Source organism: Onychostoma macrolepis, chromosome 24 (genome assembly GCF_012432095.1).
Source record: "Onychostoma macrolepis isolate SWU-2019 chromosome 24, ASM1243209v1, whole genome shotgun sequence".
Classification (NCBI taxonomy): domain Eukaryota; kingdom Metazoa; phylum Chordata; class Actinopteri; order Cypriniformes; family Cyprinidae; genus Onychostoma; species Onychostoma macrolepis.
Window position 1 is genome coordinate 7,525,767 of NC_081178.1, and position 25,004 is coordinate 7,550,770.

Below are 25,004 nucleotides of genomic sequence, written 5' to 3' on the forward strand. Positions count from 1 at the left end.
GCTATTTTCTTTTTCATTTTGTTAATTTTAAATCAATTTTAGTGCCTCAACTTAACCTTATTTCAGTCATCAAGTTTTGAATATTTATATTCAATTTTATTTTAGTTAAATTTTAGGTTACAATATTAACCATGGATCATGTGACACTGAAGAGTGGAGTAATGGCTGCAGAAAATTCAGCTTTGTCATCACATATTAAATAGTTATTTTAAACTGTAATGATATATTCACAATATTACTGTTTTAGCGGTAATTTTGATAAAATAAATGCCTTGGTGAGCATAAGACTTCTTCCAAAAGCATTGGTTTTTTTTTTTTTTTACTGAAATTTACATTTTTACTGACTTTTGAATGATAGTGTATGTCCAGATTTTGAAAATTATATTTTTACTGTAACCGTACAAAGAAGGGGTTGTAAATCAGGATGTAAAAAGTTATGCTTTTAAGAAAATATTCTGACTAAGTCAATAAATATCAGTTCAAAGTGGTAATATTTTTCGAGTTGTTCACATTGATAGCAACAAAGTGACACATTTTGAGAAGAATTTGAACAGTTGGGTAGTCATTAGACATAAAAAGGTGCAAAGTGGACCAGACATTACAATACTGCGATGCAGACCTGTGAAATCACATTTGAACGATATTCTCCTGGAATTCTGCAAACGTTTGGATAAGAGATTGGCTGCATTTTATTTCTGCAGTAATCTCTGTGTTCGTGTCATACCTCCTTTCTGTCTCTCTCTATCTCTCTCTCGCTGTGTGAGGGCAGAAGGAAGTGAGAATGAAAAATAAGGTGATGTCCGTCTTTCTGCTGATAATAATGCGCAGGTTCAGCTTGACTGACGCAGGGGATTTGGCTTGTGCTGGATGGCAATATATCTCTTAGGCCAAAAGGAAGCCATTTATCAGACCTGAGTAAAGGACATTCATAGCACCCTCCCTTATCCTACAGACTGGCCCAGATGTCTTGTTTACTTCATTCTGGAGCAGGAAGGCAATTTCAACCCCACAAAAACCTTTTGCTTCTCATTTCAATTCTTGAACCTGCGATGTAGGTTGGGATATTATTTCAGCTTGGGGGTGTGTGTGTGTGGCCGAAAGAGAAAGTAAGATAGACAGACATGCCATGCTTTGTATGTTTGTATTATCATTGTATTGTAATACATGCCACGTAATCACCTTGTTTATTTTATTATTTTTGGTTTACTCTTTGAATTGTATCAGAGCCACCTCCTGTTTTTCGGAGCAGGGATTGATGAATACACATGTGAAATCAAATAAAATTCTCTCAGTGTAACCTGTGAAGTAAAAATCAACACTTTATTAATGCACCATCCTGCTCAGCTAATATTAAATATTGGAAATCCCATAAAAGCATTTCCTCCTGGGTTCAATTCTTTGGTTAGTACATTTATTCATTTATTTTACTTCATTATATTTTTCTGTCAACTGAAATTGCAATTTAATTTATAATAGTTGCATTTCAGAGGAATAATTTATATGATCGGTTTATATACTGCTCATGTAGCAAATATGTAAGTGGATAAAAAAAAATGTCAGGGCAGTAATTGAGTTGTTTTTGTTTTCTAATCAAGTGAAAACAAATAAAAAAATTTAAAATTAATATAATTTAATAATAATCAAATAATCAATAATTTTGTCCCATTCTGTGTCACTGAATTAGGACTAGTCAAATTATCACTCTAATTAATATAACATATCTTAATTTAAAACACTAGAGTATGACATTACATTTCGGATGACTGCTATCTAAATGTTCTCTCTATATTGTTGGTAAACAATCTGCACGGTGATGAGTAGGAGTTATGAGAGCGTGTGAGAGTGACAGATGTCCTCCGGCACGGCTTCGCTCCTGTACATCTGACTGTCTGCTGCGTTCATCATCATCTGGTGATAATAAGACACTGAGACACGGCCCGTAAAAACTCATATCCCGCTTTCTTCCTGACAGGAACTGGTGAAACACACCCATGATGGCACAGACAAGAGTAATTTACGGCAAGCGCTGGACGCCATGAAGGTGAGTTGAGCATTTGAATGTCCTTTTCATAAGCTGTCTGTTGCAGGGACTTCTGGGTAGCGGTCCACTGAGAAGTCTGGACCAGTGTGAGCGCTCATATGAACCATAAAATGACACATTGGGCCTTTTACAGTCTTTGTCTGACACCTAGACCTTGTTATCTGCTCTCATACACACATTTAGCTTGTGATCGTTGCATAATTTATACCAGAGTTGCCCAAATTTTTAATACGGAGGACCAAAAATTCAACTTCATTGAGGGCCATAGGACAAAAGTAAATGTTGCTTTATATGCAACTATATTATAATAAAATGTATTCAATGTCACACACACACACACATGCTTATATACTTATACACTATATACATACAGTCATGGCCAAAAATATTGACACCCTTGGTAAATATGATCAAAGAAGGCTGTGAAAATTAATCTGCATTGTTAATCCTTTTGATCTTTTATTTACAAAATTCACAAAAATCTAAGCTTTCATTGGATAATAAGAATTTAAAATAGGGGGAAATAAAAATGAAATAAATGTTTTTCTCTAATACACATTGGCCATATTCTTTGGTTTTTCTCATTGTGATGGATGATTAAGGGCATTTGGGCTTTGTTTTCCCTCCTATTTATATTTCTGTGAAACAGGAAGCCATGGCTGGATAATTTCACGTTCATAATCACCCTGGAGTGCTCAAAATTGTGAATATGAATGGTAATATACTTCAGAGATATTTTACTAAAGAATTTCTAGGGGTGCCAATAATTTTGTCCAACGTGTATTTGAGAAAAAAAACATTTATTTCATAATGATATTTCCCCCCATTTTAAATTCTTATTATCCAATGAAAGGTTAGATTTTTGTGAATTTTTAAAATAAAAGATCAAAAGGATTAACAATGCAGATTAATTTTCACAACCTTCTTTGATCATATTTACCAAGGGTGCCAATATTTTTGGCCATGACTGTATATATATTAGTGATGCGGATGGCGGTTATATCCATGGGCGCTGCGGATAATCCGCGGGTCGGGTAGTAAAAAATTGCATTCTGATTATTTGCGGGTTGGTCGCATTAAATCATTAATGATGCAAATATTAACTAGCCTACATTTTCTAAAATATGAACGTGTGTTAAATAGGCTACAGATATTGAATAAACTGTAAATTAACATACTAAAGTTATTCAACAAAACATTATTTAGTCAAGAGCAGTGAGGGATTTTGTTGTTTGATTAACATTAATGACAGACGGCACAACTTTATTAGGCTGATGTCACAAGACCCATTTCATGGATCCAATACTGATACACATGCATTTTCATTCGCAACTGTTTACATTAACTTAAGACAAAACCGACAGTGCTTATGAGGATACTCTCCAGGATGACCATTTTGACGTCATTTTGTGTGTTTGGCCACTTAAGCGCAACAAGCTTTGCTTGAGCGCACTTTGGACGTGACTTTGAGCGAACAGAAAAGCGCCTCTGGAGCGCGCGAGTCCCGAAAGGCTTAAAAAGACGTGCAAATAATACATTTTTGTGACGATGCAACAATTCTGTCAACTGTACCGAAACGCGAGCTAAAGTCTTGTATCGCTGCGTGCAGCAGCTCTAGATGCTCTTGATGAAGAGAAGGTCAAAGAGAGAGGACGCAGTACAGCTGAATCACTCACGCTGTTATCAAATTACTGATTTGATCTGATGGTTTGTGTGAATTTTTTACTCATCTATCCTACACGCTATATTGAATAAATGGCGGGTGACGTTTTAGCTCATCCGCGCATCACTAATATGTATATATTTACATTACATTTACATTTAGTCATTTAGCAGACGCTTTTATCCAAAGCGACTTACAAATGAGGACAATAGAAGCAATCAAAACCAACAAAAGAGCAAAAATATGCAAGCGCTATGACAAGTCTCGGTTAGCGTAACGCAGTACACGTAGCAAGGTTTTTTTTTTTTTTTTAAAGAAAACAAGTAGACAGAATAGAAAAATATATATATATATATATATACGATTTTTCAACTAATTTTACATTTTTTACATTTTATATTTTTTTTACATTTCATTGCAAAAATAAAACAAAAAGACATGGTAAAAAAAATGTATAAATTCGAAATTAAGATATGCTTCAATGACATTTGACATTTGAACGTTTTTCCCCCTATTTTTTATTCCTCTCGTGGCAGGCCATTGCGAGCCAAATCTAAGGTCATCACAGGCCTTTTAATCACCAATCTTGATTAATATTAGAGGCCTTGTTTAATTTGAAATTACAACAGTGACAAATTTCTTCCTCTTTTATTTTTTTTGGGATGTGCATGCATCAACTTTTGCGTAAGAAAAACTTTCATTGAAAATCAATGTGGCCCTCTTGACTCAGACATGATCAAGATGGTGCCGAATGCATCTTGACAGGTAACCGTCCGCTAATTGAGGCAAATCAAGCTGAGAAGATTGTGCAGATTGCACCGAGGGCTGTGATGATTTCATTTGGATAAATTAGCCACTTAGCATTGATTGGGGTATCGGGCTAACGCGGTTAACCTCCTCAAGTGCTCCCCTTTAAAGATCCTCGCGGTGGGCGATCCAGCCCCCCACTCTCTGATTATTCTAGATACGTGATGATGAATGAGTCGCTAAACTCCACTCACGGGAATGGCGGGCACAGTGTTCAGAATGAGATTTGTCAAATAAGCCTCGCATTTCAGACACTGAATCTTATTTTACATTTTTAGAAGGAAATGTGTCCCTTGAAAACATCACATGGGCCGAGATTGTCAATAAGGAAGCTAGAAAAGAAGTATTGTTATTTTTAGCACACAACTAGAAAGACTTCCTTGTGTGTCCTCAGGTCAAAGTCTCAGCCTGTTGAATATTATGGTGTTGTGTTTGTGTTTCCATCTCTATAGGATCTGGCTCAGTATGTCAATGAGGTGAAGAGAGACATCGAGACTCTGCGAGACATCGACCAGTACCAGAAATCTATAGAAAACCTTGTGAGCAAAATCATGTTTTGTATAGACTACTATTTAAAAAGCAGTTTTGGGAAAGCTTTAACATTATAACCTTAAAAAAAACTAATTTTCCACCTCAATATTCGCTGGGGCCAGATCATTTACACCCAATACTGTTTTTTTTTCACATGAAGATCCCCCATTGATTGCACTGGAGTAGTTTTAAGCCTTAAATTGTTTCATTTTCCCTTTAAAAAAAAAAAATTAAAAAAAAAAAATAAAATAAAATAAAATAATAAAATAAATACATAAATAAATAAATAAATAAATACATAAATACATACATAAATAAATAACCTTTCACAAAGTCCATTCAGATTCTGTTTTTTTCAAGGATTGATTTTATGAACATAAAATATTAATCTATTTTAAAAAAATGTTTCACACTGTGACATTGTCCAAATTCTTTAATATTACACATAAATTGTTTAAAATGTATTTATTTACAGTTTACTGATTTATTATCATATGAAATTATTAATTATATATAACTTGTAATAACGATATTTGATATGATATCATTATGATATGATATTTTATTATTAATTATAAATGATTAATTGTTAATAAATACATTATATATATATACAAATGGTAAGTTTTTATATTTATATATATATATATATAAATCAATTTAAATATAAAAACTATAAATTGAAAATACATGTAAATGACTATAGAAACTATAAATTGCGCTATATACAATATATCTAATAAAACATTACAAAAAAATATTTTAGTATTTAACAAAATACATATTTCACTAAAACAGAACATTAAAATCATTAAAATAAATTAGTGAGTCATTAACCATTCAGTTTACTAACATGAATCACACTTTGCAGTGCAACTTGAGAGAGATGTTTTTAAGAAAGTGTATTTTATTACTGTTACTGTATGTTCATGGAAAAGCTGAACTATTTTAAAAACACCCAAGATAGTGTCAGACTACTGCAAAATGCACTGATTTGCATGCCTACTTTTAGTTAGTTTTTTCCCCGACACTGCTTGAAGTAGTTCAGCAGAGACAGTATGAAGCTTTGAACAGTTTTGTGGAACTTTAGTCTAACTTAAGAGCATTGACCCCTAGTAGCGTACAAGCATGTCTGCATTGAATGTGCACCATTTTTATGTTCTGCAGAATCAGTCTCTCCGTAACTACGGGAGACCAAAAGGTGACAGCGAAGTGCGAGTAGCTTCAGTCGACAAACGAGCCAAGCAAGACAGGTGAGATGATTAAAGTGTGGAATACTGCTCAGCCTGAAACTCCGCAGGTCTTTACTAAGGCCTAAGGGTTATGAAGGTGTCACCCTCAAGCGCTCCTCTTGTATTTTCTCCTTCTCGTTTGATCTGTGCCGTTCTTCTGCTGCAGGCACATCTTTCTGTTCGACGCTGCCGTGATCGTATGCAAACGACGAGGAGATAACTACGAGATGAAGGAGGTGATTGACCTCCACTCCTTCAAGATCACCAACAACCCGACCTCAGACAGAGAAAACCGAAAGGTGTGCAGCCGGTCTCCTAATTGCCGCCAAAGTTCGCTACTCTGACGCCGAGGGCAGCAAATGTGCTGTTATGCTGTCGTGCCATAATCAGTTACTGCAGTAGAGCAGCTTTCATTCGCACAGATGGTGTTTCCTATTAAAAACCGTCTAGCGACTGCTAACGAACGCAGCCGACACCAGACACAGCTAAATTAGAAAACATGATGTCGTTTGTTATATTACATTACGTGCTGCTGTGCCAGGATGATTATTCGTTAGATAATGCTGTAAATATTACATGTACAAGACAGAGAGAGTGCGTGCAAGAAAGAGAAATTATGCTGGTAAACACATGCAATGTAAACATCACCGTTATTATTAGAGTTCCTCTAGGGTACTTTTGTGATGATGCCTCAAATTTTCTGCTTTGTTGAGGGAAGGTGTTTTTGTTCATCAGAGTCCTGGCTAATAATAAAAATTGCAGGTAAAAGTTAATTGCGACTTTGTATCTCACAATACTGTTTTAGTTTACATCTTGCAATTCTAACTTTTTTTCTCAGAATTGCGTGATATAATAAACTCCAAATTTGGATTTGTAAACGCAATTCTGAAAAAGTAAGTCAGAATTACAAGATATAGACTTGCAGTTCGGACTTTTTTCCTCAGAATTGCATGATATAAATTCGTAATTGCAAGTTATAAAGCCGGTATTGCATGATATAAACTCACAATTGCGAGAAAAAAACCAACTCAGAATTGCGAGATATAAACTCACAATTCTGACTTTATTTCTCAGAATTGTGAGTTTATATCTCGCAATTCTGAGTTGTTTTTTTTATGCACTTACAATTCTGACTTTTTTCTCAGAATTGCAAATTTATCTCTTCCAGTTGTGACTATTTTTCACAGAATTGCGAGTTTCGCAATTCTGACTTTATAACGCGCAATTGTTATAAAGTCAGAATTGTGAGGAAAAAAAGTCAGAATTGCAATATATAAACTCTCAATTGCTAGAAAAAAATTCAGATTCAGTTTTTATCTCCCAATTTTGACTTTATTTCTCGCAATTGTGAGTTTATATTATGCAGTCCTGAGGTGAGATGTAAACTCACGATTGCGAGAAAAAAAGTCTGAATTGTGAGATAAAATCTCACTATTACCTATTTTAATTTTTTATTCAGTGTCGGAAACTGGCTTCCAAACGGCTTTTTTATTATATTAAAAAATAAAATAAAATCAGATACTGCACTCTTGTGATCCGCTCACGCTATCTATTTATTTATTATTATTTTTTTAGGTTGGAATATTTCTCTTAATTTTTCATTTATTGATTTATTTATTTTTGTAAGTCATTACAGTCAGCAAGGATGCATTAAATTGATCAGATGTGACAGTAAAAAGTTTTTTTTCAAATGCTGTTCTTTTGAGAGCTCTATTCATCAAAGTATCTTATAAAATATTAAGCAGCAAAACTGTTTTTAACGTATAATAAGAATTATTATATTAGTATCAGCATATTGAAATGATTTTTGAAGGATCTTGTGAGACTGAAGACTGGAGTAATGATGCTGAAAATTCAGCTTTGTCATCACAAGAATAAATTACATTTTAAAATATATAAAATAGCAAACAGTTATTTTAAATGTTTATAATATTTTCCAATATTACTGCAAATCAAATAAATGCAGCCTTGGTGAGCATAAGACATTTCTTTCAAAAATATGAAAAAGGGAGCCTAGACTTTTGAATGGCAGTATACATAATATTCACATGCAAAAAGCCTGTTAATGCCAGGCCATAGAGGCTTTTAAAATCAAAATTTTCCAAACAAATCCCTTACTGTTCATTAATTTAATAATTTCAGACAGACAGGCTTAGAGTCCAAATGCATTGCTGCTTATTGTCTTGCATTCTCTATGCCTTTGTTAACATTGCACACAAAAAAAGATGTTTGTTTTTCAAATCTCCACACTGTCATATCTTGCAAATGATGAAATCTGATCCATTTGTTCAGTGCAGTCAATATCTACATCAGCTGCAATATGATGTAAACGTCAACACAGTGCAGTGCTAACAGACGATAACAGGATGACCCTGCTAGATTTGATAATATCATTTCGTCAGTCTTGCATAAACAACAGTGACCCCCTCGCACCATCATGTGGTCTAGGGCTTTGTAGTCTCAGACTTGTTAGAGCGTCTTTGATGTTTCGAATCAAACGGCTTTAAGACGGTGTTTGTCTTTGCTTTATCTGTGCATGTGTGTGTGTTTTGCATTTATAACATAGATGTTCTTGCTTTCTCTCTTTCTTCCAGTGGTGCCACGGATTCTACCTCACACACAATCAGGGTCAGAACGGCTTCGAGTTCTTCTTTAAAACCAAGGAGCTGAAGAAGAAATGGCTGGAGCAGTTTGGCATGGCATTGTGAGTGTTTTGTTGTCTCTGAAGGTCTGCACTGTACTGTCCTGTTTTTCAGGTTTGTTATCTGTCTTGACAACAGACACAAAAGCGTGATTTAGCTACGACAGTATGTCCTGGCCCTGATTCAAGCCTAAAACACCATTAGTGTTTATTTTTACTACAGAGCAAAGGCAGTAATGAGGATAGACTTGCTGAGCCTAGCATTTTTGCAGTGGCGTACCTTATAAAACATAATGTGACCCAAAGGGTTTTCATTCCATCAGAGTGGTTGGTTCAGTTTTGCAGATAGACTAGTATATACCAAGTCTTTTTATTTTAGTTAGTTTGGTTGTTTTAAAGAGGATATATTCTGTGCTTTTCCAGCAGATATTTTTATCCCTAAAGTCCACTTATTATGTTTCTTGCACCAAAACCTATTGTAATTTAGTGTTATATGACCATTTTTCACCCTCTCTCTGATCTTTACAGGAATAGCTCACTAAATTCAGTTATTTACCAACCCGCATGTCGTTCCAAACCTGCATGACTTTCTTCCTTCAGTGGAACACAAATAAAGAATGACTGTGTTTCCTCTTGCAGTTAAAATGAATAGGGACAATATTGCACTGAAAAAGTATAATAATAAAAGTGGCCCATATGACTCTTGTACTATATTTCAAGTCTTAAAAAACTACATGATTGCTTTGTGTGACAAACAGATGCCAATTTCAATAAAAAAAAGTTGTTATTCATTGATAATCTTTGCCTTAAGAACTCAAGAATCGCTGGAACTGGATCATTGAGTCATTAAGTTTTAATTTCTGAACGAATCATTTAGATTTTCAACATGAGAGCGAGTTTTAAACAAGCTGTTTTTGTTGAAGTACTGTACTTTTAAGATTTCTACGTTAACTGAAAATAAAGAATCTGTTTTGATATTTAAACTTGGGTGGTTTCTGATATTGCACATTAGAATATATTATTTCTGCATGATACATCAAAAAAAGTGTAAAAAATCCTGTTTTCTATGATATGTCTCTTTTAATTTATACACATCCAGAGGTTTTTTATCTTCCCTCACTTTAATTGTATTCCATTTACTATTCTTAGGAGAGTCAGATTCAAGTAAATCTTTGTATTATGAAATACTAAGGCAATAAGTGATGAGAGAAAGAGAGTGAGAAAATATATTTATAATTCCTGGCTGATGACAGCAACAATCAGTAAAATGCAGATGAAAAATGCAATAAACCATCAGACAGTAATCTACCAAATTTCAGATGTCATGCATATCCAAAAAGGGGACATCCACAAAAAAAAAAAAAAAATGCTCAGGATAAGATGGGAGAAAAAAAAAAAGTGCAATGCACCAAAGACAGGAGACAGGGCTCTGATTAATTAGATAACACGTTTTTAACAGATTTATCTGAAGGGCTCATTAATTCTGGAGAACAGTGGTGAGTCAGTGCTCTCTTTCTCTCTGTCATGTGTCATCAGATCAGTCTGCAGCTGAAAGCTGATTGGATATCAGTGCTGCTACACACTTTGAGTGTTAATGACATGACATCAGCACGCACACACAGCTCTGTTATCTGTCTTTTGTTAATGCCTTTATTATGAGGGCACTCGCCACTCAAGGGTTATTCGAGATGGATCGAGAGAAAGACAGAAAGGGGGTGGAGGGTCTTGGACTATAAAAAAAGTAATAGTGCTATATAGATGACATTATGACTCCTGCTCATGCTGTAATTAGTAGTGCACACTAAAGCAGAATCATTATTGCTTTCTATTTTGAATTATTTTAAAATGTAATTTATTTCTATGATGTTTTTCTGCAGCCATTACTTCAGTCTTCAGTGTCGCGTGATCCTTGAGTCTATTTAAAATGGACTTGTCTTTGTAACAATTTATAAATCATTTTATTTCAAGATCCAGAACTACATTACTACATAATATAATAAAACAAATCATTATTTAGAATATACAATTTAAATGCTTATAGTATGTGCTGTACATTCAGGGCTTCATAGGTAGCATGTTTTACTTGGTCGTCTGATGTTTTTTTTTTTTTTTTTAAATTCAAATATCTAGTTACCCTTATGTGTCTTAAGAGAACATCACAGCTGACTGGATGGTGGGATCAGACGACAGATGGAAACGAGCAGTTCTGTGTTTGTGAGTTGAAGTTATGCAAAAAGGTCTTCAGACTTGTTTTTAACACCGACTTCCTCTCTCTCTCTCTCTCTCTCTCTCTCTCTCTCTTTCTCTCTCAACAGATCGAACATCTGTCCAGAGAGCGGGAAAAGTAATTTCCATGAGTTCCGCATGCACACCTTTGAGACAACCACATCCTGCAGCTCGTGTAAAATGCTGCTGAGGTGAGCTCACCGTAGAGGCTTTATGCAATGACACAGTCTACCCACAATGCACCTTAATGAGATCGATATATATCTCTATATATCTATATATCTATATCTATCTGTCTCTCTGCCTGTATATCTATCTATCTATCTATCTATCTATCTATCTATCTATCTATCTATCTATCTATCTATCTATCTATCTATCTATCTATCTATCTATCTATCTATCTATCTATCTATCTATCGTTCGCCTGTCTGCCTGCCTGCCTGTACATCTATTGTGCTGTCATACTTTCTATTGTTCCATATATCTGTCCATATATAATTTTATCTATCATCATTCTATTTTTTGTTCATGTTCTCAGAGGAGTCTTCTATCAAGGGTACCGCTGCTCCAAATGTGGTGCTGGCGCCCATAAGGAGTGTCTTGGTAGGGTGGACGTCTGTGTCAGCAGTGCCGGTGAGCCCTGCATTCATCACAACAAAATCTTTCTAGCAATTTCTGTGCATACACATTATGAAGCATTTATTTGCAGAGCTGCGCTGGAGCCTCTGGCTCATGTTTCAGCGCTATGTGATGTCTTACCCCGCTGCACACTAATGATTGACCTACAGTGTAGTGTAACAGACAGGGCAATAAAAGCTGTCAACACGCAGAGATTCCTAATAACAAGCTAGGCCACATAGATAAGCGTGATGTGTGATGACAAACAGACAAACAGGCTTGGTTGGCTTCCTGAAACCATGATGTATGCATGTGTGTGCGTGCCTGCCAACAGTGCCAGCTCTTATTGTTCTAGGCATTAGTCAGTGCCGTAGAATTTCCTCGTTCCCGTTTTTATGCACAGCTGAGCTCTCTCTAAACTCCCATCAGTTCTGCACATTCCATGTTCCATTAGCTAATTTGATTGTGCTTTCAGCTAGCAATAAGAGTGTAGCTTTGTTGAATACATTCATACAATTCATTATGTAGAATTCTACAGGTTTCACACAGAAAAAGATTTCTGGGATATAGAAAGTCAAATATATTTGGTAGATTCACAATCTCTTAAAATTCTGGGATGTTGTGAGATTCTGCTGTACCACATTAGGCTTTTAGGGCACAAAATAAAAGAGACAGATCAGATTATTAGAAATTAAATAGACTTTTTTTTTTTTTTTTTTTGCCTTTACCAGATATATCATTTAAAAAAAATATACATATATTATTTTGTTCATGATTGGTTGCATGTTTAATTAAATCTTAGATTTTCACCATGCAAGCATGATATAATGTATTTATTAATTTATTCAATTTATTAACATATTAATGTGTTCAAGACTTAAAGTTAAGTTAAAAATATAAATACATATTTTGAAACTAAATTATTGTGGGGACAAAAAGAAGAAAAAAAGAGAAAAACCTGTAAAACCCTGCCAATTTTTTAATATTTCTTCATTTTTAAATATTGTTATATAGTAATTTCAGATCAGAAAAGTATATATATATAACCTGTAGAATTCTTGAGAACACAAACAATAATACCCAAAAGAGGGTGTGTGTTTGTCAAGTCTGGCCTCGTTGTTGTTTTGTACACAAGGTTCCACTCTGTGTGTACATGTGCACACCTGTGCCTATGCCCGTGTGTGTTACTAGCCCTAGAGGTGTACACAAGTGCAACAGCACAAAGTTCACAGAGTACGCTCCAAGCATAGGCCCGGCCTCTCTCTCGGGAGCCAATGAGACTGACTCCTGGTACATAACTCCATCTAGTCCAGCCCCTCATGTCAATTTAGCTCACACAGCTGTCAGGTACCTGCAGCATAAAAAAAACTAATTGTAAACGTTCACAGCACAACGTGTTCCACACAATCTAATGACAGCGTCTGTACAGTGTGTTCATCTGACAGTGTAGATTGACTCTAACTATGCCTGTTTTCAACATGCTTGCAGATTCCAGCTCTTTCGGATCACAGGTGAGGTTTCTGTTCCTTTTCCAGTCAATCTGTGAATGTAGTTCTGCCCTTCAGGGTCTCATTTACTCATATTGATTACCATTTAAAATAGAAAATTCTCTTTTACAATACATTTTAAAGTTGCTGTGGCATCATTCATGGAATTGTTACTGAAGAAATATTACTTTATTAAAGTTTGATTGCCTGGTTATGGGGAAACATTATGAGATTGTTTCTAGCCCAGAGTTCATTGCAGTTTAGAGTGATATATATGTTATGGATCGTGCATTTATTTAATTGTGCACCAGTTTTATTAATTGCACGGTCATCATTTTGCAATAACAAACCCATTGTAATTTATATAGCATGTAATAAGGATATTGACATGCGATTTGCCTGGAGTGCAGTTCAACACTGATGGTAAATTACATGGAGGGAATTCTCCATCTTTGTGCATATGCCACAGGATGAACGTGTTTTTGTGCAGTGGTGTGACAAACAGTGTTTACTTGTCAAAAATTAATGATGAGACTAATTGCGTGTTTGCGCAAAGTTTTACTTAATCATCAAATTATTAATGCATTACAATGTCTGTGTTTGGCAACAGTATGAATCATGTGATTTATTTATTTTGATTACAGATTGGAAAAACACCCGGTCGTGGAGGAGACACAGGTAAATCACGAACACACAATTAGTCACATTTTGCATTCTTAAAGGGACAGCTCACCCAAACATGACAATTCTGTCATTATTTATTCACCCTCATGTTGTTACAAACCAGCTTGCTGTTATTTTTGTCAGTGGATCACAAAAGGATGATTTTCAAATGTGTAAGTTCGTCATTGCTATGGCTGAGTTTCATGCTTACAAAACATGCATAGTCTTGTACATTACGTACTTCTCCAATCTGAGCTAGATTGCTTATTTTTAGTCTTGAGTCATTGAGCCGTACTGTTGTCGTTTGCTGTGAAGGCAAGCTCAAGCACGTAACTAGGACTTGGGCTTAGTTCACACTGCAGGCTAAAGTGGCCCGAATCCGACTTTTTTGCCCAAATGTGACCCATATCTGATTTTCTTATGACAGTCTGAACAGCACAAATCCAATTTTTTCAAATCAGGCCCAGGCCACTTTCATATGTGGTCCTAAATCAGATACATATCCGATGTTTTGCAATGCGACTTCAATCTGAACGGCAATGTTGCATTTCATGCGATTTTTACGCCATTGAAATGCAACAGACATCACAATTCTGCGCTGGAGGAAATCATGCTCTCCGTCTTCTTAATATTCTTCTTCTTATCACTTCGTTATTTAAGCTCCGATTGCACATTAACTTAAACATTGCTAAACACACGCGAACATGAGCAGCATCCATTTTTATTTCCGCAAACACAGTGCGCTGCGTCTGACGTCACGTCTTTTTCTGCGCATGCTGGTCACTTCAGGGCTGTATACCGTTCACACATGAGACTGATGGCAGTCGCATTTAAATGACAATGTGAACAACAGTGCAAAAAAATTGGATTTCAGCAAAAAATCCGATCTGAGCATTAAGACCTGCAGTGTGAACTAAGTCTTGGTGTCATATGTAAATCAGATATGAGAGGGAAAATATTTAACCCCTGCAGCTCTATTGTTTAGCTTTGCCTTAGTAGACAATCCAGTCTATAATTCCCACAACCCCTTGGTGCGAATTACTTAACCCACTTCTTCCATTGTATGTTCACGCAGTCTAATCGTATTATGTGGGTGTCTTAAGCTGTGGAAAGCTTTCCTGACCCTCAGTTTAAACTATTAGCACAGGCAGTTTTTAAAAAGTTCACGCCTGATGTTTAGGCCTTAATTCTCATTCTCATATTTTCAAAAAATATTTTCCTTTATTCATATGATTTATTTATTTGGTTTGTTGGTTGGTTGGTTGTTCACCCTTTCCTGAACGAACAAGCACTACTAACTTTTTTTTTTTTTAATAATGACAATTTTAATATATATATATATACACTGCCGTTCAAAAATTTAGGATCAGTAAGGTTTTTAAAGTTTTTTTTAAAGTATAATCAAGGCTGCGTTTATTTGATCAAAAATACAGAAAAAATGTAATATTGTGAAATACTATTACAATGTAAAATAATGTTTTTCTATTTTAATATACATTCAAATCTAAGCTTAATTTTCAGCATCATTACTGCGGTATTCAGTGTCACATGATTCTTCAGAAATCATTCTAATGTGCTGATTTATTATATATTAATATTAATTAATTATATATACGGTATTTTCTTTCTTTCTTTCTTTTGATATTTATTATATTAAGATATATAATATAATTATATTATATTTATTATATTACATATTGATGTGTTAATTTGTCTTGCAGATAGTAAATGTCCTATTATTCCTTTTAAAAAGAGAATTATTGTATTTGCAGCTCACCTAATGCTCAATCTCCATCAGTGATAGTGTTTAGCACTAGTCGTTCCACCCATCAGCCTGTTGTAAAGAGGGCCAGATTATCTGTAATTATGTTTTCACAGCGCCATTGATGGGTTGATCGATACCTATGAGGTCTACCTGGGATACAGGTTCAGTGTCAGCACGTCTGTGTGCCGATGGAGCGTCATGCACACGCCTCCCTCGCCCTTGTTATTAATAGCGTCATGAATATTTGAAATAAATGTGTGAATCAAGCTAAATTGCAAGTCGTTGTTTCTCACCGCCTCCCATCACGATATGCCCACTCCTGAGTTCATTATGTCTCAGTTAAGTCACCCTGTGCACATGGAGCCGCGAGAGGCCTCCTGATCCCACACAATATTGGGGTCGGTAGATTCATTAAAGTTATGGTGAGAGAAGGCCTCTGTGTGTTTGCTGTCATGGGAATCTCTCCTTTTGAATTAAAGTAGTTCCATCCAAGGTTATTTTCGTAAACGAAAACTGAAACTAAGACTAAAACTATTGGTCAAAAAACATTTTCGTAAACTGAAATAAAATTAAAATTTCTAAATAAATGAAAAACTAAAACTAAACGAAACTAACAACAGTAACTGAAAAACTAATGAAAATAAAATAATAATTAGCAAAAATAAATAATCGTGTTCGTGATTTAATAAGCTCTCATTCTGTGCCAGAAAATCGGACCTGTGGTGGTTTGGGGAAATAGATGGCGCTTCATGCACGTGAGCTGCGTCCTATAATCACAGAGAATGCGTTTTTGTATTTAAAAAACAAGACGCCAAATGGGAAATAATAATAATGCACACCTTACAGCGCACGAACGTTTAAAAGCGTGCTTGATGTGCGAGAACAACATGAGAGTGAGTTAGACACAGAATTAAAAGTTTTGGACCAGCTGACTTTAGTGAAGAGTCATTTTGTCACGCTTTGCGATTACTATGGTAACGTAAGCCTCGAGTCCATGACACGAGCACCGCCTTGACTGTATAAAATGCATCCAAAATGAGAGAAAGCCATAGCCGCGCTGTGTTTTCACCGCTTGCAGTGTTGTGTAAAAGGGGCTTTAGAACTGGGATTGATTGCGTTGCTCATCTGAAGCGCGTGCGCGCTGGAGCGGCTCGTCAAAGCAAAGTGCAAACATCATTTAAATCACCATATCGCATTTATTTTTGAGTAGTATGAGATTTCAAACCATTTTAGATTGTTTCTTCTTATTGTATACGTTCATAGAGGGAGACGGGACATACAGTAGTGTGCACCGGTGGCTCGTGCAAAAAATCCAACAAATTAATGCATTGAAAATACAGATGGACAAAAATAAAGTTTACAGAGTTTCAATGACGATTGCAAAGAACATGCCTGCGTCCCAATGTGCACACTGTCCATGCTAAATTCTATCTGATATTAGTCATTTTTAATACTATTTAGGGCAGATAGGGTGGATAGTATTTGCATTGGCACACAAGGCATGTTTCTTCAATTTAGCTCCAACCCTGATAAATACTCAACTGCCTGATGCTGTCTAGTAACTCTGAAAACCTTGTTGTTTGTAAACTATTGACATATTAAACAAGATTACATCTTTAATATGAATGAATATGAACATGAATATGAATAAAATAAATTGTATACATATAAGTTGCATATTTTTGTTATTTTTTTTAATTGTAAAGAATTATTTTATTTTCATTATTAAGATGTTTGCACAAGAATTAACTGTAAACTGCAAACATTCAACTTTGCTAAAATTAAATGCCTGGGTTTGGTCTATACTGGAAGTGTCCATTAACTCTGTTAAACTATAATTACTAAAACTAAAACTGAAACTGAAATATATAAAAACTAAATAGAAATGTGTACACAAAATAAAAACTAAACTAAAACTAACAAAACCATTAATGAAACTAACTAAAACTAAACTGAAATTATAGGAAATTTGAAAACGATATTAAAATAAAAACTAATTTAAAAATTCAAAACTATAATATCCTTGGTTCCATCCTGCCTGTTCAGTGCCGCTAGATTTGTCTTCATCAAAAAACAGCCTTATTGCAAAACAATGCTTGTTCAGTCCCTTTATATCTTTATGCATGAATAATACCAAAAATAGTGTTGTTTTTTGAGAGGTGTGTTATAGTGAGCCCTTTTGTATTGTAAACTTCAAAACCTGCTGTTTTGTTTTCTTTTAGCACATTTAGGAGACCTTTTCATGAGCTGTTTTGATGCAAAAATGCATTTTAGTGTTTACTGGTGCTGACTCTTTGCCCTTGTGCACAAAGGTTCTTAGCATAGCATGCCAGCAAGATGCTTCCCTACAGAGAAGCACACGCTCACACTGTTTATAAAGCGTCTTCAAAGACAGCCAGCTGTGCTCGAAGGCCCAGGGCCTGGTTGATCTGCTGGGCTGGAAGGCTTCAGCCACAGCTGGTTGCGTTAAGAGAGTCTACACTCGCCTCTCATCATCTGAACGGCAGAATATATAGAGCTGCAGCAACCAGCTGAGACCATCACTATTGACCCTTCAGCAAAGCAGCCCCGCGCACACAAACACACTCATTCATAGCTCACTGGAGCGTCTGAACGACTGTCCGCTCCGCACAGATCTGCCCGCAGCGTGAGACCTGTGCGTCCAATTACTTGAATGAATAAAAAAGGGTCTTAATACTAATTAGGGTAATAGCCAGACTGAGCAGCTGATGTTTGTGGTCAGCTGGTCTTTTTAAACACTCTGGGGAATTTGCTAAGAATGAATTGTGTCCGCTGAGGCACAGTTTATTTTAGATTTTGGTTTAGAATTTGATTCGTTAAAACGATCAAGGAATGGCATAACAAGGCCAGCTATGGTTTTGTGTAGGATGCAACTGCCTGCCTTTTAATATTACAAACTTTTTATTAATCTTTTGAATGTGCTTTTATGTGTATATTTTTTTCCTGTTTAGCTTCAATTTATGTTTATTTTTCAGTTTTACTTTAGTCATTTTATTACCTTAACTTATAAACAAGGCCAGCTACAGTTTTGAATGCAAGTTTGATGCTGCAGACCTGTTAATATTACATACTGTTTATTAATAATTTGAATTAGCACTTATTTTAATTATTTTGCTTTTTATTTTAATCTTAATTCAAGTTATTAGTAATTTTGTGGTGCTTTTTCATTTTTATTAGTTTTTGCTTTTTGTATATTTCTATTTAGCTTGAATTTATATTTCTTTCAGTTTTACTTTAGAAATTTTAGTACTTCATTTTCAGTTTTTATTTGAATTATTTGAATTAATTTAATTTTAGTTTAAATTTTAGTAATTCTATTATGTGCTTTTGTCATTTCTTAGTTTATTATTTGTCTATTTAATTTATTGTTTTGTTTTATTTTAGCAATTTTAGTACTTGTTTATTTTAAACTTATTTTATATGCTAGATATAAGCTTAATTTATATACTAGTTTTTTTTTTTTCAAAAAAATGATCAAGCAATGGTGCAAACAAGGCCAGCAGTGATTTAAATGCTAGGTTGTGGAGGTTGCAGCAGACTGTCTGCATGAATGCACTGCTTGCATGACTGCAAGAACTTTTGAGACAAAACATGAGCTCGCTGACATTTTTATGATGGATTGACGTGATTGTGCTGTCACCTGTGGTGATTTACGATCACAGCGTCACGTACATAAACCTGTTCTTTATGTGGCAGAGTGTCAAAACATGCAGTAATGACACTCTGTCAAAGTTTAGCGGGTTTGTTGGTGATACAGCTGAACACACGCACATACATTATTTGAACATTTTTTCTTTTTTTGTTTGTTTTAGGTCTCCCTAAGATGACGGTCATCCGTAATTATTATGGGGTTCCGAGCCCCCTCTCTGGCCCGCCGCTCAACATCCAGGTTGGTGATGTCATCGAGGTGATAGAGGCAAACATCCGTAGCTGCTGGTGGAAGGTGAGACAGTTTTACATCTTAAACGCGCTCCTCATAAACATTCCAAGTTGTACAGCCCTGCAGGAATAACGCTAGCACGCGTTCAGCTGCTAATTGATTGCCTCTCGTGTTTGTGGCAAAGGCCGAGCGGCTGTGTTGTTATGCTTTGCTAAGCGTGACTCGCTGTGAAATGCTAACTAATCCAACCCTTTGTCAACACAAGAAAGCTATTGTGAGTTAGGTTTCATAGCCATACAAAAATAACACAGACCAGCACAACGCCCAGAGAGCAGACACGCGCTTGATGACAGATTTTATTTGTCACGTTGTCATTTGATAGGAGGTGTTGGTGCACACGCAGTTCTCTGGCATGAGCCACACTAAAGAAAGTCACAGAAATAGATTCAGAGTAATGATTAACTCTTTCTTATAATAAGAGTATAATGCTAATCACTTTCCTGTAAACCTCAACTTATAAGTGTCTTTTTGTCCTATTGTGCTCCTAAACCCTTAGCAGGTATATACATCTAGTTTACAGTTTACAGTCTTTGTCTACCTGGAAAACTAACCAAAATAGAAATAGTTTAAAAATGTAGCAATTGTTTTAGTAATTTTGTTATATACTTTGTCATTTTTATTTTATTTGTTTTATATTTCTATTTAGCTAATTATATTTATTTCAGTGATACTTTAGTCATTTTAATACTTCAAATTACACTTATTTATGTAACATATTTTATTTGATTTCAGATTGATTTCAATTAATGAAAATGATTTTTAATAGTTTAACAATTATAACACAGAACTAAAGCATATCAATTAATAATTAAAAAAGGACAAACTTTCTTTTGATAGAAATGGTCAAAACACTGTGAATTTGAAGGCTTGTGATTAAAAAGACTAGAAAGCCTCCAGTGTCTCACACATTGTGCTCAGATTTGCAAAAACAAACAAAATTAATTGAGCATGTCCAATCAAATTCTGCAAATAATTTCATTTTGTCTCATTTGTATGAGTCAACATTTAATACCCTTAAGGAGGCACACCTGAGACAAAGTTGAAACAATTGAGTAATTATGTTTCTTGAACTATGAAAAGTGCAACTTTTGAGCAATCAAATGTTCTTCTGGGATGGGACACAAAAGCAAATGCAGTCCATCTTGATGCCCACTCTTCTTGCTCTGGTTATTTACGTGCCAAGGCAATGAGGAAACCAGCCAATGATTGTCCAGAGAGCCAGAGAACTGGCAGAGCCTGGCACACACTCGAATGCCCCTACATCCCTCTCCATCATACGAGTCCAGCTGTCCAGGACGCTTCTCCACAGCCCTGTTTTAACATGTTAATCTCGTTCTGCCTCATTCTAAGACCGCCGTCCGCTGCAGGCTCTGAACGCCCAGCTGTCCCGTGCACCCGGAAGTTGATTTATTCAATTTGAACTCATGCAAAATTACACCGCCCGTGTCACCTGAGACCTCATAATATCCAGCGTCCCGCGGCAGTTCCGGACGGAGCAAAGGACGATCAGAGCCCTCGTAGCCCTGGTAACCCGGAGACAATTATTGCCGCTCTGGTGCCTAGACAAACACAATCACTCACTGTAATTTCATTTGGGCCTTTGGTTGCCATCTGTTTGATCTAACAGGGTTATGAGTTTAATCATTATTAGGCCCTTATCTGAGCAACAACCAATAGTGGGGCGGCATCGTGAGTGCTGATAAAATGTCAATGCACTAAATGCATTGGGGCGGAGGGTGGGAGGGTGTGCTTAAGGATCCACTTACAAATCAAATTTGTTTAAGGAAAAGGTAGATGAGACAGAAATGCACTTTCTACGTCTCCCTGGAAGACCGTCTGAGAACGAGGAGGAAGAGAAATATCTGAGTATTACTGCCACTTTGGGCTAGAGAACCATCAATTGTTGTTAAATCAGCGACAGCTATATCTTGTTAACATCTACCATCTAAATGTATTACCTCAAATTTCAATTTTTTAAAGGAATAATTCACCCAAAAATGAATTTGCTGAAATTTTACTCACCCTCAGGCTATTTAAGCTGTAGATTCATTTGTTTCCTCATCAGAACAGATTTGGAGAAATTTAGCATTACATCACTTGTTCATCAGTGGATCCTCTGCAGTGAATGGGTGCCGTCAGAATGAGAGTTTAAACTGCTTATAAAAACAACACAATAATCCGCAAGCAAGATGTTAATTTATGGACTGGAGTCATGTGGATTGTGGTGTTTTTATCAGCTGTTTGTACTCTCATTCTGACGGCACCCATTCACTGCAGAGGATCCATTGGTGAGCAAGTGATGTAATGCTGTTCTAATGAATAAACAAATTCATCTACATTTTGAAAGGCCTGAGTGTGAGTAAATTTTCAGCACATTTTCATTTTTGAGTCAACTATCCAGTGGCAGCATAGCGTTCCTTAAAACTGCAATTAAAAAAAAAACAAAGCAAAAAAGGAGCAAGAGAAAAAACATGCAACAAATTACTATTCATTTACTATTTAGAATGGATAGTATGCAAATTAGGATGCGCATGCAATCTTTCTTTTTTTAAACAAACAAAAAATAAAAAAATAAATAAAAAACATGATTTTTGGGGGACATTCTGCTGGATGCATTATATTGTTTCTTGATTCTCCTGGTATTCCTCTTGTATTCTCCCAAGACTTTTTCAGCTCTGATGAACTCTCGGCTGTAAATTTGTTGCATGTCGTGTTAAGTACTAATTGTTACTGAATTATTGAGGAGGAGTTGCCCAGCTGAACGTAATGTAATTATCTGCCATGGTTTCAGGGTAAAGTCCTGGCAACTAAGGAGGTTGGCTTCTTTCCAAGCGACGCAGTGAAGCCTTGCCCATGTGTGAGTACAAATACCAAATTATATTATAATGCTAAAATGAATCTCTATTCTCTGCCAAACAAAACAAATACGATCAAGGCAAGGTAGACTTGTCCTTGTGTGCATGTTGTTTTCAGATGGTTTAGGTATGCAAGCACCACTTCAGGGCTGTCTTTGAATGCATTGTGGGTGATTGTGTGTTTGTTTACTGCAACACTGGTTTATCTTGTGAATAGTGTGTTATCACATTCTGTCCTCATGCCCTGCTATTATTTGCAAGATGATTTACAATCATAATTATGTACAAGTCATTTTAAGGAAAAATATGCTAGGTTATCTTTATGAGTGCATTTAGAAAACCAATTGTGGTTGTAAAAAGATACAGTAACTGGGGCAGATTTGAGCACTTTTATGAGCTGTATTGTCCCAGACTTGAGCTGTGAGTTAAAAATACTGTATGAAAATCAGGTTGAGTTGAATTTCAAGAACAAAAGCGCACATATGTGTACTCTACTTTCTTTATTTAATCCCGTTTCTCACCTCTTTTTCATCCATTTTTATTTTTTAGGTACCCAAACCTGTTGACTACTCTTCTCAGCCTTGGTATGATCTTCATTCTCACTACCAGAATGATATATATTTTTGTTATTACCATCTACCAATTTTTTTTTTTTGTGTTGCTCTAATGTGAAAAATCCCATTCTCTTTACTATAAATGTAAATACATGTGACATTTTGGGTGCAGCCACAAGTCAGCACTATAATTGCCTTGTTAGCTATTAACCTCATATGTTGCCCGTCAAGTCTTCACCTCTGACCTCTCACCTCTGACCTTTCATTCAGGTTCGCAGGCCCAATGGAGAGGCTGCAGGCAGAGGCAGCGCTGCTCAACAGGAGGAGCAGCACGTACCTGGTCCGTCACAGAAGCCGAGAGTTTAATGAATATGCCATCAGCATCAAGTGAGTTAAATCAGCACACTTGGTTATTTTACCGTGTAATTTATAAACAACAAATAATTGGTAAAAAGTAGTATGGGCGAATTGACAAAAAGTTTCATAAGAGCAATATTCCACCCACAACAATATTAATGATTAACAACAGCAGCAAAACCCAAACACAACTCAGTGGTGTGTGTGTGTGTGTTCAAGCGCGAGGTCAAAAGACAAAAGCTGCCCCTGAGATGCCATTTTTTCAGTGATTTTAGATGGTCCTGTGCGCTTTCTCTCTAAAAAAAATGTGAGCTCGTAACTTTTAATCCAAGGACTAATGGAGACGCCCCACCCCTCACTATCGACCCCTTCTCCCTGCATGAAAAGCTCTTTGCCCCATGCATTACTATGGCAGCTCCCCATAGGGGATAGGCAGCATCGATCGCAATGATCACCAGAAAATTACTCTCATCATTTATTCATGGCCCACAGGTACAACAACGACGTGAAACACATCAAGATCTTAACAAAGGAGGGACTCTTCCACATTGCAGAAAACAGGAAGTTCAGAAGCATTTTAGTAAGTGCTAATGTTTTGTGCCAGAATATTATTAAAACGTCTTTATCATATAGAGTGAAAAGTAAATGTTACGCTCATATGTTTTTAAGGTCGGCACAATAAAGATAAATGTTTGCATTATACCGGCTTATTACGTTTGGAATCTCTTTGTATCATTTCTACGATCCCTTTTGTTTTGTCATCTGTTTGCCTTCTAAAGGGCATTAGGAAATCACGCTGCTTAATGTCTCTATTCTGCAGAAAAATCAAATGTCTTTTGTCAGCTTCTTTTTGAAAGCACTTTTAGATTCGATCTCGCAAATGCCAGTTAAATAACATTATTGGATTGTGAATGCTGGAGTCGTATTGAATCCGTTCATATATTTATTTTTTATTTTCCCTTTAATGGCTGTAGATATTTACCCTTTTATGCGAACTGACATCATGTTGAGCGTATGTGTGTGTTTAATGCAGGAGCTGATCGAGTATTACAAACATCACTCTCTGCGGGAAGGATTCAGGACACTTGATACCACGCTGCAGTTCGCCTACCGAGAGCCGGAGAATGGAGCCAACAGTACGTACCGTGCTAACAAAAACAGAGATTGCTAGTCGCAGATTCACATGAACAACTCAGAAATAACAAGACATGCACTTGTTATATTTATCACAAAAGCTTCAGGGTGTTTGTTTAATCTTAGTTTGAGTAGAAACAGTGATTCATGATGTTCTTGATTTTGTGTTCAATAGTTCAAAACACGTGACATGTGTTGTGATGGACAGTAGCTATGGTCACCAGGGCAGTTGCTATGGTAGCAGTGTTTCTACATTGAAAGTCTTTGAGCTGTTTGATGCGGATTTGAGACTAAATCTTAACATGTGTTCTCAGGTGTCTTGATGTTTAGCAGTATGATTTCTCTTAGCGTTTTCATAATTCATAATTGTAAATTAGTATAGCACAAATACTTCTAAGTATGCTTGATTCTAGCTTTGAGATCACATTTTATGTTTTGGAAATGTCAGAATGCAAATACGTGTTGT

General features: G+C 35.9%; 1 protein-coding gene across 2 annotated transcripts in view; it reads left to right on the forward strand.

The window, feature by feature from the left end:
* LOC131533049 (guanine nucleotide exchange factor VAV3) overlaps window positions 1-25,004 on the forward strand; it is an 80,590-nt gene that overhangs the window by 45,328 nt on the left and 10,258 nt on the right. For both annotated transcript variants that reach the window (XM_058765053.1, XM_058765052.1), the window contains exons 11-25: window positions 1,973-2,041; window positions 4,964-5,050; window positions 6,210-6,295; window positions 6,441-6,573; window positions 8,869-8,978; window positions 11,231-11,332; window positions 11,683-11,777; window positions 13,251-13,273; window positions 13,894-13,927; window positions 19,511-19,641; window positions 22,430-22,495; window positions 23,043-23,077; window positions 23,318-23,434; window positions 23,897-23,984; window positions 24,438-24,540. In XM_058765053.1, the coding sequence (XP_058621036.1) occupies window positions 1,973-2,041; window positions 4,964-5,050; window positions 6,210-6,295; window positions 6,441-6,573; window positions 8,869-8,978; window positions 11,231-11,332; window positions 11,683-11,777; window positions 13,251-13,273; window positions 13,894-13,927; window positions 19,511-19,641; window positions 22,430-22,495; window positions 23,043-23,077; window positions 23,318-23,434; window positions 23,897-23,984; window positions 24,438-24,540 (1,279 nt within the window). The remainder of the gene's footprint in view (window positions 1-1,972; window positions 2,042-4,963; window positions 5,051-6,209; window positions 6,296-6,440; window positions 6,574-8,868; window positions 8,979-11,230; window positions 11,333-11,682; window positions 11,778-13,250; window positions 13,274-13,893; window positions 13,928-19,510; window positions 19,642-22,429; window positions 22,496-23,042; window positions 23,078-23,317; window positions 23,435-23,896; window positions 23,985-24,437; window positions 24,541-25,004) is intronic.